This window comes from Peromyscus eremicus, chromosome 4 (assembly GCF_949786415.1).
Source record: "Peromyscus eremicus chromosome 4, PerEre_H2_v1, whole genome shotgun sequence".
NCBI classification, from domain to species: domain Eukaryota; kingdom Metazoa; phylum Chordata; class Mammalia; order Rodentia; family Cricetidae; genus Peromyscus; species Peromyscus eremicus.
Window position 1 is genome coordinate 117,338,450 of NC_081419.1, and position 14,989 is coordinate 117,353,438.

Below are 14,989 nucleotides of genomic sequence, written 5' to 3' on the forward strand. Positions count from 1 at the left end.
GCCCCAGAGACTAGCAATACACTGGTTCCATTGTCCTTATAGACTTAAAGGAATAAGATAGTGGTTAGTAAGATCCGAAGAATCCTAGACAAAAATCCTATAACATTTGGTAAAGGAACATGTGCTGAACCACTAAGGAGCAAATGTGGAATAAGAGAACTCTGAACCACTCTTCCCAAGTCTCTAATTTTGAAATAGTTCTTCCTGTTGTCTGAATTCAATGGGAAGCCATAGAAAAAGGAGTATAATTTATGTGGTCCATAACAGTCAGTCTCCAGGCATAGCACAAAATGGAGTAAGAACCCAGAAACACCTACACATATATAATATTTCTGAGGTCTGCATAATAATACATGTCAAAAAATCATTGAAAGAGTGTAAACTTGGATTGTACTATAGAACCCAATTGGTCCAATATTCACTAGCTGGTACATCTAGCAAGTAGTTGACTCTCCAGTCTCTTGCTCAGACATGGTGCCCTCTTTCTAGCATCAAAGACAATTATTTTCTGTGGGATCCCTCACTCAATACCACTCATACTGCAAATTAAACAATATAATTTCTGTATTATTTAATGCTTTGGCAAAAATAAAATACCTTCAGACCAATATATTCAGTCCCATATGTGAACAGGTCACTTCACGTTCTACCAAAATTTCTTCTTCAATCCACTCTATGATTTGGCTTTTCAAATTATCCTTGATTGAGGTTGAGCATAATCCTTAAAAATCAGAGAACTGCCACAGTGCTATGGCTTTTGACAAATCACCTCGGCTAAAAGACGCACGCTCATGCTCCTTATTTATTCATCTGTTCTTGCTGAGGAAAGTTGCCAGCTCCTCCTTGTACATGTCTCCCTGGGAAATGAGAGGAGAAATAATAAGGGCACCTTGAAGAGACAATGTAATTATACATAAAGTACTGTGGGCAGTGGCGAGAACCGAGATGACTTTGCCATCTCATGTGGAACTTGGAACAGGAGTCCTTCCTCCTTTCTTTGCCAGTGGGAAAAAAATGTGAAGACACATTCTAGCAGTTATTTTTATCATCATTTGAATTCTGGAATTCATATACTGTCATGGGGTAAATGAATAATGGCTTCCTATCATGAAAATTAAACCTGGATTTGGGTATGGCTAATACTCTAATCAACTTAGCAAACCTCCCATCACCAAGGCATAAGTTAGTGGCATGCTACTGACTAGGTGCTACAATGGCTGTTGAGTCCATAGGATAGAATGACCCTTCTTAACATCCACAAAGAACCACTATATCAAATGCTGCTCCCTCTGGCCAGCAAATAGAGGATGTGGGAGGTGGAAGACTAGACCATTTCTACAGCTTGAGCTTGATTTTAGTTAACACCTTTTAGTGTAGTTCTGTATCATAAATTGTCTCTTACACCAAAATTTTACCTATGTCTGGAGAACAGATGTAATGACACCCATGGTTTCTGTTGTCAATCCCCTTATTTTCCTTGGTATAAGCAAACATTTTATATTCTCACTTCTTGTGGTTCAGTATAGGCTGGAGTCAGGAAACTAGTCCAAGAAAAGGCACCAAATGTAGGCCTGTCCAAATAACTGATTCTAATCTTGGATCCTGTAGTTAGGGAAAAGTTGATTACATGCTATAAGTCAAGCCAATAAGCTGCCTAATACAAAATTGTGTAAAAGTTACTGGACAAAAGAAGCTGTTTCCTCTAAGATCATACTAAAAAGGTGAAAGACTCTAAAAAATGAAGAACTCTCTTGATCCAGCTAAGACTGACCCAGTCAGTGTAGTTCTACCATACGTCTATGATTCATGCTCCTGTAGTTGGTGTACCTTGAGAGGTAAGAGATACATATGGAGGTGACTATTAGCTCTAAACATGGTCTTTGACACAGTTAGTCTAAGTAAGTAATTTTCATCCCAATTAACACAAGATGAGGTGACTTACTTCTATCTAACAACTAAAATGATACATTGCTGAGGTCAAGCAAGCCTTCACATCTAACCTCAGGTTCTTCCCTCTCTGGCACTCTAATATCGCTTGGATGCAGACAGATTTTTACTCTGCATGAATATCTCACTCTGCTCACACCTCCTGATTTTATCTCCAGAATTCTTCTGTGGATGGCCTTTCAGCAAAATGCTAGACATTTGCAAACATTTTTACTAACCAAGAAGACACTACCGACCTGACCACTTTGTGTTATCAGATATGGACAATGTGCCTTTCTTTGAAAGTTTATGTTCTGGAAGTCTGAGTTTAATGTGTTTATATCTTTTCTAATAATTTAGAGAATGTGCCTTTATGTGCATGTATGTCACTTGAATATGTTTGGTTAAACATATTATAAAAATATCTCTGGGGCAGAATGAAGTAAGACTTTATAGGTTGTTCAAACTAGAAGTCACAAACTTAGGTAACCTTAAGAGCCAGGTGAGGAATGTAAACCATACAAATTGGGGGCTAAGAATCAGTGATGCAACAGGGCAACTCTGTTTCATGGAGTCAGGGGGATAAAGAGCCACTAACTCTAGCTAACTGCAAGCACAGACAAATCTTTGCCTCCACCAAAAGAACCTCATCCCTGAATCTTTACAGGAAATAATCAATTTTTAAGGGGTTGTGACTATTTTGATTATCATTGGTATCCACATAGAACTTCTCCACAAGGAAACCACTCGTATGTGTAATTTCCAGCAAAAAAAAAAAAGTGTTGGGGTGTGCTGTTAGAAATGAAGTATATTTTCTCTATGTCCATACCACCTTGAACATGCCTTATTTTGTCCAATCTTGGAAACTAAGCAGGTTCAGGCTTGATAAGAAGTTGGATAGGAGAAACTAAGTATACTCTAAGTTGGCTCACATGAACAGACTTTTAGTACAAATGTTGGTTTATCTTGCAGTGAACCTAGGACCTTATGCAGAGTAGGTAATTGCTCTACCACTGAGCTATGTCACCCCTCCCCCCGAATATAACTATGAAGGAGAAGAGAAACCTACAGAGTTATTATAGATTGTGTCAGACGGTTAGTTCTAGAAATACCTGTTTGTAAAGATGTGGTTTTGCTTCATTCTCTTCAGTATCCTAAGATGGAATAGATATTGTTTCCCCAAAAATAGACTGTGCCATGTTCCTTCAAATCATGACAAGATACAATGTTTTCAAAAGAATAAAAATGGTATGCCTGAGCATACAGCCAGAAGGTTGAAAGCGTTCTTTCAACATGTTAAATGACATTAGGTATCAATTGTGTATTCAGACTGATGATACATATTGATTCTGGACAGAGTATGAGCATTTAAAATATTCATGCCAAAGTCAAGAGTATCCTAAAACATTATGTTAGAATTGATCTTAAAGAAAACTATGTTGGAGTTTTTATTTTTATATAAAATTTTCTTTTATTATCCCAGTTTAAATTTTCTAACAAGCAACTTTGCTGTGAATTATTTATCTGTTATAGATACTTTGAGACTCACAAGCAAAGACTCCCTATTAAAGACAATTTCCATAACCCTTCAAAAATGTGGATTGTGGAAGACTTTCTATATTTCTTTAAAGATCAAAAAAAGGGAACAAACACAGGTGGAGAATTCATGAATAGATAATCACTTTCTACAGACAATAGCAATGTTCCAATGAGCTTTAAGAAATAACTAATTAATTTTTCCGAGTGAGCAAACATTATTTTGTAGTCCTCTAGACCTGGGGACAAATCTAAAGACAGTGAATAGCAATGTGTTTCTAATTTGCCAAAGAAGATTAAAAGGACCCTTGGTCTTCATTGTTTAGCTACTTCAAATCCTATCAAAATAATAGAAGCTAAATTAGCAGAAGAAACAAATTTTCAACATCCTGGAAAATGAGAAAGCAAGAAATAATTTTTGTTTATGAAGAATTGATTAGTATAAATAAATCAGACAATTTGTTGGAAGTTGCAAAGTGAACACCACCTAACACTGTCTAGACTGACTGCTTTCATAACAGTAAAACACTTGACAAATCTCCAGGAATTCTCCCCACAGTATTAAGTTAAGATGATTTACAAAACAAAAGTCACCTGAAGATTCTCCACTTATGGGGAAGAAAAAAACAGATCCTTTAGGGGAAAAAACGTTAAATTGGTAAAAGATATAGGAATTTGGGATAAGAGCAACCAAATCCCAATAACTGTGAAGGAGTGAGTGTAACCTGAGGATGTGATTTAAATGTGTCAAGCACCTGAATCTTACATCACAGCAAGTGAAAAGGATTCACACCACCAGAAAATGTGGCATGGCCTTGAAATATATGGATTAACTGGGTTAGGGAGCTCATTGTTGAGATAGGAATGTGGCAGAATCATAGAGAAGAAATAACGTTTGAGGAATCTTGAGTGTGGATAGGTCTGTTGAAAACAGGAAGGGCAGAGAAGGCTAGAAGAACCTACCAGCAAGGCACCACAGCACAGAATGATAATAGACCCCAAGTGGAGCTCCAGGAGTCCAATTGGCCAGAAAGAGGAGGGTTTGTATAAGCAAGAATTGTTGAGATCAAGATTGGAAAAAGCACAGGAACAAATAGCCAAATGAATGGAAACACATGAACTATGAACCAATAGCTGAGGAACCCCCAACTGGATCAGGCCCTCTGGATAAGTGAGACAGTTGATTAGCTTGATCTGTTTGGGAGGCATCCAGGCAGCGGGACTGGGACCTGTCCTCAGTGTATGAGCTGGCTGTTTGGAACCTGGGGCTTATACAGGGACACTTGGCTTAGCCTGGGAGGAGGGAACTGGACCTGCCTGGACTGAATCTACCAGGTTGAACTCAATCCCCAGGGGAGTCTTTGCCCTGGAGGAGATGGGAATGGGGGGTGGGCTGTGGGGGAGGCGGGGAGGGGGCGCAGGAGGGGGGAGGACAGGGGAATCCGTGGCTCGTATGTAAAATTAAATTAAATTATAAAATAAAAAATAAAAAATAAAGAAAAAAGTAAAAGAAAATTTGTGCTGCCAAGTGAAAGTGTCAGTGCTGCGTTTGAAGTGTCAAGATGGATACCATAAAACAATGGTAACACAAATTGGTTTAAATAAGATTGTGTATTTTTTTTAGAGATAGGTATTTTGTAACCCAGATTAGCCTTCAGACTCACAGTTATCCTGCTTCTGATCCCAAATGCTGAGGTCAATGACATGCACCATCTGTCTAGACTTAATCATAGCTATATTTAAATCATCACTTTAAGTTGTACATACATGTTTACATCCCAGCCTGTGTGAAAGAAATCAACAGCAAAATTGGATATCTTTGCCAGTGGTCCAAACAATATGCACAGGTCCAGCAGTCCTTCGTCAGGATGACTCTGGTTTGCTCTCTTCCCCATCCAAGCACAGCAGCAAGGCTTTCCTTGACCTGATAGTCTGTGGATCCAAAGTCTTCCCCCTAGAAGAATCTGAATACACGTGAATGAAAAAATTCCAACCTTGTCTCAGGTTGTTTTTGTTTTTGTAGCCATGTATGTGTGTCTGGGCGTGGCGTATGTGTGCAGTGGGGAAGGGGGGAGGAGGGTTATGAAATGGGAATATTCTGCTCTTTGTAAGCTATCTTCAATGAGAAGGTGGGGACTGATGGCACTTATTAGTCCTGTTGTTGCTTTAGCTACAAGAGAAAATAAATGGAAAAAAACTCAAAGAGCTTGATGGTTTTCATATCCGATTCTGACTGTCAACACTTGTTAGCTATTTTCTCAAGTCCACAAACTCAGGTACATGTGAGGAAGGTTGGGGGAGGTTTGTGGAAAGCGACCTCTTAGCCATTGCAATGCATGAAATAAGCATGCCTATCCTCAACCCCCCTGGAGCTGGTGATGCTTTATACCACATTATGGGCTTTAGCATCTCTGAAAGCACAGTTTGGGATCTAGAAGATGCCTGAATTCAGTTTCTGCAGATGGAGAGACACAGGCTTAGAAAGATTCAATGGTTTGGTCCAAGTGGCCTCCATTGACAACCACAGCAGACCTTACCGTGGTTTCTGGGTCACTTTGCTGCTCTCTCTCTCTCTCTCTCTCTCTCTCTCTCTCTCTCTCTCTCTCTCTCTCTCTGTGTGTGTGTGTGTGTGTGTGTGTGTGTGTGTGTGTCCTGTTGCCTTTCTCTGTCTAAATCTGTTGATATTAGAAAAGAGTTTGGGCAATAATACTTCTCTCGAAGAGCAATTTATGCACACTTGAATGTGTATTTACATTTCAAATACCAATCAAATATTTCAGTGCATTTCCTCCACTGGCTTATGGTACCATAATGCATTAAAAATTTAGCATTTGCATCACAAAAATTCTGTTTTCATTTTGCTGTGCTGACAATATTGTGATAAATTATACACTACATAAACCACTGCAGACTTCAGGAGGTTGGAGAGCTAACTCAGCAGCTAAGAAAACTTATGGCTCTTGCAGAGGACCTGGGCTCCATTCCCAGCACCCACATGGTGGCTCACAACTGTCTATAGCTCCAATTTCAAGGGTTCTAATGCCCTCTTCCTGACCTCAACAGGCAGCAGACACACACAAGGTACACATACATACATCCAGGCAAGACACTCAAATACATAAAAAAAATTTTTTACACAAAGCCAACAGACTTCAATCAGTTATGCAAGTTTTATTCAGATTGCATCTGGTTTATAGCTTTAATTATTTAAAATGTAGACTTGCACCTTAGCCCACTTGCTGTTGCTATAACAAACTACCTGAAACTGTGATTTCTTAAAGATTCCTTGAGCTTCCAGTTTAGGATGTCAGGAAATCCAAAAGCATGGCATTGATGTCTGGAAAGTGCTTCTTGCTTCATCCCAACATGATGGAGAGTGTCACATGGCAAGATAATAAAAGCTACCCAGGAAAAGTTTACCCTTATGGTACTTCCACTGTTACTCAATAAATGGATTAAACCACTCATGAGGGCAGATTCCTCATGATCCAACCACATTTCTACAGCCCCATCATCCCCTGCCAGCATCACCAAGGGAATCAGATTTCACTAGGAGTTCCAGGGGGCACTAACCATGGTAGTAGATTGAGCACACACTGGCATTTCATCTTTGGAGTTTATTTAGGAAATGAAGCCTAGCTCAGTGGTTCCAGAAAAATTAATACATAATCTAAATAGATGGTAATTTCAGAGAGATTTAGCTACGTTAGCACTGCTATTTCCCAGCACCTATAATCTTCTAAATTGACTTATTTGATGCTCTTCAGATCGTTTTCTAAAGGCTTAGATTTGTATCTCAGTTGCTGCTTTCGAAACGTTCTCCCCCAATGGTGAATTTATCTAATGTAATTTTCACATTGGATGCCATCTTTCTCAAATGATGATACAGGACAGGAGGAATCATGTGGTTATTGCTTCACACTAAATCGGGACTTTGGTTCAAAATATGGATGAACTGTAAGGAAGACAAGAGGAGAGGAAGAGTTGGAGGCCTCTGGGTAAGGAAACCTTGTCCAATGGGTCATGTGGCACAGCGTAATGATAAACAAAAACATTCTTGGCAGAAATGAGCTGGTGTGTGCAGCTCCAGACTGAGGATCCCAGGTTGATCTGTCATTTCACTAAAAATGTTCCAAAACCCTTGTTTCTCTTCTGGATTCCTCTCTGCAACCCTCTTGATGTCTCACTTGGTTTTCTTTAACGAATTCAACAAAATTAATAATGTGGTATGCTGAAGACTGCAGTTTGATGAAAACCATCTTGCAATGCCTGCTTACACTTATCTGGCAATTTTGGGGAACAGCTATGTCAGTGAAGACAGTGTGCCTTGTGTGCTAAGCATGTGTTCATATCCATCAATCCTGTGTTTCTTGTCTAGACTGTGATTTTGTGCTAAAAAAGGGGGAGAGAGTGGAGCGGGTGTGGTTGGATGGGATATGTTGTGGCAATGTTATAAACTCAGTCTCTCTCTCTCTCTCTCTCTCTCTCTCTCTCTCTCTCTCTCTCTCTCCTTCCTCCCTCCTCCCTCCCTTTTCTCTCTCGTTCCTAAGAAAATGCATCTTCTGATTATCCAATTTATGGCAGGATTTTGAACTTCGGCGTTGAAACGTAAACAATGTAAATATACTCCATAACAACTAAATATTTAAGCTGCTTAGAGCAATGATCTTCGTTTCCTCCTACTCGAGCAAGAAGGAGAACTCAGATCTCAGCAGTTTACAGGACCTGGACAACATAGCTGTCCCCTTGCCTTCTCAGCCTGAATTATCCTGCAGGCAAAGACATTTAGCAGGAATTCTGACCCAGCTCCTGGAATGGGTGACTACACCTGGTTAAACTCTCACTCTTGGTCCTGATGTAGCTGCAAGTCAGGGTCTAAAGATCTGTCTCCCAACATGAGCATCGTGCCTTCCCCCTCTCGGCAGTCTTGAGATGCAGGTGCATCGCTAACTCTAGAAGAGTCTCTTCTATTAGCCATCACAGGTGTGTGTGTTGGGGGAGGGGGCAGCCCGGACTCCCGCTGGACTACCAGATGTTTAGTTTCTGGCCTGCTTGGAGCATGGGGAAAAGAACCTGGAGAAAAGCTCCTTTCCCGCCCCCATGAGTCATCCCTGGAAAGATGCTCTTTCCAGTTTAGGATTTGCCCAAAGTGGAGGGGGCGGGAAGGATCAAATTCGCTTTGTTATTGGGAGAAAGGTGGGAAGGGAAAGGAAGGGAGGAAGAAGTGAGAAGAGGTAAGAGAGGAGCAGCGAAGAGAGAAGAGAAAAGAGAGGAGAGTTGTTTTGCAGCTGGAGACTAGTAAGGAAGAGCAACAGGGAGCGGCCGGGGCCCTGCTCCCCTCGGGGCTTCTGACAGCCGCACGCACCGTAATTCCCTTCCCGGAGCTGTGCAGATTTCCACAAACAATGACATCACCGGGCGCCGCCGGGGGGTGGTAGCGGGGGGATTTTCCTAGGCGCGCGGCGGCCAGGCGGAGCAAAGGCGCTCTGGGCTGGCGGGGGCGCGGGCAAGCGGCGCCCCCGGGGACCCAGGCAGCCAGCTGGGCGAGGGAGGGCTGGGGCGGGCGGGGGCGGGCCCGGGGCGGCCCGGGGCGGAGCCCGCTGTTCCTCTAGCCTCCATTGGCCGCTGGCGGGCGCGCGTCACTCGGGCTGGCGCTCGCCTCCAGCCCTGTGGAATTGGATCCGAGGAGGAGCTGAAAATGCAGATTTAGCATCAAGCACAGACATACACTAGCTCTTTCTCTCGGGTACACATAGCTCCGCACATTCGCACCCCTGCCAGCCTGCCAGCCTGCGCGACTCCACGGCTTGCCTGGTAGCCAGCTGCTGGTGGACAGCACACAGATTTGCTGTTTGTCAAGCTTCTCTTTTGCCTCGTTTGCTATAAAAAGATTTTAAAAAAGAAAAACAGAAACAAAAACTACATACCTATTTTTTATTTGCATCTTCCCTCCTTGTCCCCTGCTCCACCCGCCTGCGCGCCTCGCAGCCCCACTTTTCACTCCCAAAGAAGGATGGAGGGCGGTTGTGGATCCCAGTGGAAAGCGGCTGGGCTCCTCTTCTGTGTCATGGTTTTTGCGTCTGCTGAGAGACCCGTCTTCACGAATCATTTTCTTGTGGAGTTGCATAAAGACGGAGAGGAAGAGGCTCGCCAAGTTGCAGCAGAACACGGCTTTGGAGTCCGAAAGGTAAGATTTCCCCCATGCATTTCACATGTTGTTTCCAGAGGAGGGACAGCCTTGCGCAATCTCGTTGCAGATTTGCAAGTTTTCTGTCTTTTTTCATGCTATGCAGCTATTCTGCCATCGGCTCTCAAACACGACATTGCCTCCGGTGATCTTTCGTGGGTTATGTAATTAAAATGTCCTTCATCTGTATTAGAAAGGTCAGCGAAATAATTTGTTGGTGTTTGACTTGGTGGGGGGTGGGAAATAGGACCGCACCTTGCAAAGGATGCTGTGCGCCCGGGCTGCTGTCCGAGGTACCAAGTTTTCCAGGCTGCCTGGGGACAGAGGGATGGAGTCCAGAGCAGCTGGGCTTGACGTCGACTGCTTTGCCAGGGAATTCTCCCCGCCCCCACACCCTGGAGGAAGAATAGTTTCCCACCAACATGGCTCAAAGATTGAGCGTTGCAGTTGACCCCAGTTTTCCGACCCACGCCTAGAGGACTTCCCTCCCAACGACTTTGGTCCCTGCTTTTTTCAGGGGACAAGAGCTTTCTGACTTGGAAACATGGATGGGGTTCTCTGTCCAAAACCCGTGTGGAACTTCTGCGCTCTGGCCCCCGCCCACGACCTCCCACCCTCAAAGCGCACTCCTGTTTAGAGAGTTCTTAATTCCCTGCTGTAGGACACCTCGGCGCCAAAAGAGATGGATTCTGAGGGGGATTCCCCATGGAGAAGTCGAGGTGTCCTCTCCTAATATGTGGGCAGCCAGCATGGTTTTCCCGGGAGAGCACGGGGATCCCCATTCCAAGAAGTTGTCCGAGCTGAACTGTTCGGGCACTTGGATAGGGTTTCGGTCTTCGGGTGCCGCTGGCCACCTCTGGAGAAGTTAGGATACTTGTCCTAGGGGGAACAGAGGAGAAGAATGCGCTTGCGGGGGGCGTGCGTGACCCACTTGTTCTTCCTGCAAAATATCTGTGTCCGAGGTCTGGAGTGTCCTTAGCGGACCTGGCACTGCTGGGGGAGAGTGGGGATTTGAGGAGAAGCGAGAGGGAGGGGATTGGAAGGTCAAAGGATGTAGCTTGGTACCCGTGGACCAGGAGGACGTCAGCGGGGTTTTAGGCCCTATCCCCTCCCTTCTGGTCTCACAAGGAAATCGTTTTGAGAGAGCAGTGGGCTCTCTTCTTGGAAGGGCAGGCAGCACAGGCTGGGTCCTTTCTGTCTGGACTTCGTATGCCTCTCACTGGGCTCCCAGCCACCACGAAGACTCCTTCAGGAGCGCAGGGCTCCCCCGCCTCCACTTACCTGCGCAGCAGAGCGTTTCCACCATTGCTGGGTTTGGCAGAGAGTTTGACAGAGGTCCTGGAAGAGGCGCGGGTCTGCGGGTGGCGCGCGGGCGGGTCTCACACACAGAGAACTAGTTGCTCCAAAGAAGTGTAGGTGAAGCGAGGTAGACCAGCCTCCTGCTGATGGAGCAGTCGGCTGGCCTTCCTAACTAGGGCCCACGGAGGCTGTTTCCAAAAACATCCAACCCTGGAACCCTCCCCACCTCACTCCCCTCCCCCCAAAATAATTAGCAAGACCCAGGGTCCTAGCGCCATTGGATATGAGCGATTATGGTTAGCTGATAAGCTGACAGTGAGAACTTTCATATATCATCGTACTTGCATACTTTCCCTTTCGAAAAAAAAAAGATTTCTTTTATTATCAATTGTGTGTGTGCAGCCTAGCAGAGGACAGAGGCATCAGATCCCCCTGGAGCTGGAGTTAACAGAAGGTTGTGAACTGTTCCATGTGGGTTTTGGGAACTGTATGCACACTTAACTCTGAGCTCTCCCTCCAGTCTGCTTACATACATAAGTTCAAGGAGAACTTAACAGTCATGATGGTGAAATTGATGCTAGGCAAAGTATAGACATACTTTCTCCCCATTATTTCTTGGAGAGGAGTCCACTGATTTTTTTTCAATGTAAAGCTAAAATTCCCATCTCTGAAGAGCAGGCTTTCATTTTACTCTCTTTCACTCTATTTCCTTATCCTCTCAGACAGTACCTCCTAATGAAATCCTGTGACTTGTGCCCTGATGCATATTCAGGAACTAATCAGTGTATGGCAAGGTTCCTCTGCCTGAAGAAGCTTCATGGTGTAGTGTCTGCTCCCAAGGAGCCCTCTTTCCCTCCTTTGGATCCATGTGCTGCTGATCCGTCAAGACCTGGACCTAAATCTCGCCAGATGCTACAACCATAAAGAGCTTTTCCTCTCCCAAATGTCCACAAGGCAGGGACAGCTGGTACCCTTTGTTCCATCCTCAGTCACTCTTGTAAATAAGTGAAAGTGAGGCAGGTTTGTTTTTCCACTGGGCAGTTAAGTATTCAGAGCTGACATCATCTGTATTCCTGGCTTCCTCACCTTAACCAGCACACTGGTGTGCTCCACAACCCTTAGAGAACTTATTAGCCTGGTTTATTTACTCTGTGTCCCAGGTGCTGTGCTCTTTGGTCTCATTGCACTGCTCTGTGCTTGTCCCAACTTTTGTCATTTGTTTTGCATTTGGAACCCCAAGACATCCTTCTCTGTGATTGTTCTAAGCTCTAGTAGCCTCCTAACTTTTTCCTGCTCAACATTAAGGATGAAAGATTCTCAGTAGTTGGTTATTCATACATAGGAAGGGGCAGCAATGCAGATGGGGGTAGCCTTCTGTGCTGTAGGTTATCTCATCCTAACCTCGCAAAAGAAATAGAAATAGCATCAACCCTAGTTCTCAGATGAAATTCAAAGCTCTAAGGTATTAAGTAACTGCCTAATGTTGACAAAGGGAATAACCCAAATATAAATCCAAATTCACTTGACTAGAAGCAGCCCTCAGGAAGCCCTGACTGTCAAGAACTTTGCTTTGGAGGTACCATTCTGTAAACATAAAAAATTTCCCTTCCATTTTTTTCCCTTTTTACCTTTACTCTAATTACCATTTGTTTGCTGTTGATATATGAACATGTACCATTGACTACTGAGCACATCTGTATGCTTCTTCAGAAGATAAAAGCTTAAATAACCTGCCCTTTCCTACCCCTGATGCCACATGCTGTGCTGGGCATTAAACCCTGGGAAAGGTTTTGATGGTGATTTAATGATTTCATCCCTAGAAGACCATTAGTAAATACTTATGTTTCCTCCAGTAAATGGAGTGAAGCACATGTCTAATGTCTTTCTGTTTTATTTTGACCTGGTCTTCACCCCAAAACATCTCCATCTGAGATGCCATGTCTAAAAAATTAGGTAGTGATGAAACTGACTTCAAACAACACCTCCACTTCTCAGAACACTGGGGGATTTTTTTTTAATCTTCTGATATGGAAAATAAAAATTGCTTATCAAAGTAATAACATTCCATACCAAACAGTTTCAGCCAATTTTGAGGGGTGGGGAATATTGGACAAAATAAGGAAAGGGTTAAGTTTTTATACGAGTTAACATTTTAAACACTGTTAGATACTTTTGTTTTACTGTAATATGTTTGGGTTTTTACCCATGGAGGACTAACTCTGGGGTGCTTGCCTAGGTAACATTGTACAACCATTTTCATATGTGTATGAATATTTTTCAATTCTAAAAGCAATCTACTAATAATTGTGCTAGTAGGTAATAAAAATAAATTTTGGATCATTGTATTTTATGGACATATAATTTAACTTATGAAATAACATAATTTAATATTTTCACAAAATGAGCACACTTGTGTCAAGAGCACTGAAGTCAAGAAAGAATTACTATCAGAAACCCTAAGGCCCGCTATTGCTTCATTGGGTGCTTCTGAGGTTAGGCAAATGTAAACATTGCTTTGGGGGATACCAAGTCCAGCTGGCACTCCATATCCAGGTGGCTTCATATCTGCACTCAACCAGAGATGGGTGGAAAATGTTTTAAAACCAAAGGTACATTTGTACTGAACAGATGTTTCTTACCTTATTATGTTTCCCAAAACAATGTTTACTATTTACATAGCATTGACACTGCATTAGGTGCTACAAGTAAGTAGAAATTATTTATAGTATTTGCAGAAGTATGCATGCTGACTACAAGCAAATCATACACAATTTTATATAAGGGATCAAGTATTTGGGACTTAGGTAAACACCAGAGATGTGGACACCAGCTCCCAGTAGATGCTAATAGGCAACCGTGTATGGTTTTGGATAGACATGCATGTGTCTTTCTGTTGGAAATTACTAGAATGAATTCCATGAGTTGTGCACACATTTGAGGTTAGGAAGTAGTATTTTTTTATTGCTCTGTGTCCTGGTGACTTACTGCCAACTTGACACAACTAAGAGTTACCTGGGAAAAATAAGTCTCAAATGAGGGAACTGCTTAAATTGAATAGACCTACGGCCAAGTCTATGGGGAACTGTCTTGACTGTTGATTGATGTGGGAAGACCCAGCCCATGGTGGAGGGTGCCAATCCCCAAGGTGTTACTAAGTTGTATAAGAAAACTTGCTGAGTATGAGCACAGGAGCAGTGTTTCTCAAAGAATTTTACTCCAGTTCCTGCTTGAGCTCCTTCCTCAACTTCCTTCAATGATGGGCTGTGACCTGGAATTGTAGGCAAAATTAACCATTTCCTTCCCTGAGTTGCTTTTGGTCATGATGTTTATCACAGCAACAGAGAGAACACTATGTGACAAATCACTACACTATGCATCCCATAGAACTGCATTGAATCTGGTTGGTCTCAGTAGAGTCCTTTGCTATAAAGTCCTAAAAAGATAAGATCAAAACATCAGCCAGCAGTGTCCTCATCTAGAAGCATGATAATGAATAAATGGCTTCCAGGTGCATACGGATTTTCAGAAGCATTTTGTTCTTCATGGTTATAGACTGGGGATCTTCATTTCCTCATTGGCTACTGTTTAGAGCAAGGCTCAGCTCCTAGAGGCCAACTTCACTGACTCACAGCTAGCCTCCTTCTACAGGCCTTTACATTCTATAACCATTCAAATATCTTCCTTCTGTAAAGGCCCTGTCCCTTTCTTAGGTCAATCAACCTGATTGGGTCAGGCCCACCAAGATAATTCCTCTTCTCATTTTTTTTTTTCTGAAAAAAATGGTTTGGTAGCCTAAATATGTTTGATTTTTACCTCCAACTTTTGTAATCTATTTTCAGAAGTGAAATCCATCCAATTTACAGTCCCACCCCACATTGCCTCACTTGAGGGAGGAGATTATAAAGGACATCAACAGTGGGAAACAGAAGTCTTGGGGTACCTCTCAGAATTCTGCCTACTACAGACAAGCATCCACAAGGTCTCTCAAAGCAATTATAACATTGTACATGTCCACCAGCAATTCCTGAGGGCTCCAGATAC

At 43.0% G+C, this 14,989-nt stretch overlaps 1 protein-coding gene and 1 long non-coding RNA gene across 3 annotated transcripts in view; one reads left to right on the forward strand and one right to left on the reverse strand.

Moving 5' to 3' along the window:
* Positions 1-684: 684 nt before the first annotated feature.
* The window catches only part of LOC131908582 (uncharacterized), a 43,708-nt gene continuing 29,403 nt past the window's right edge, over positions 685-14,989 (reverse strand). Inside the window, exons 2-3 of the long non-coding RNA XR_009378629.1 lie at positions 5,230-5,426; positions 685-857 (exon numbers count right to left, since the gene is read on the reverse strand). This is a non-coding gene — a long non-coding RNA (uncharacterized LOC131908582). The remainder of the gene's footprint in view (positions 858-5,229; positions 5,427-14,989) is intronic.
* The window catches only part of Pcsk2 (proprotein convertase subtilisin/kexin type 2), a 245,033-nt gene continuing 239,519 nt past the window's right edge, over positions 9,476-14,989 (forward strand). For both annotated transcript variants that reach the window (XM_059259622.1, XM_059259623.1), the window contains exon 1: positions 9,476-9,649. In XM_059259622.1, the coding sequence (XP_059115605.1) occupies positions 9,476-9,649 (174 nt within the window). The remainder of the gene's footprint in view (positions 9,650-14,989) is intronic.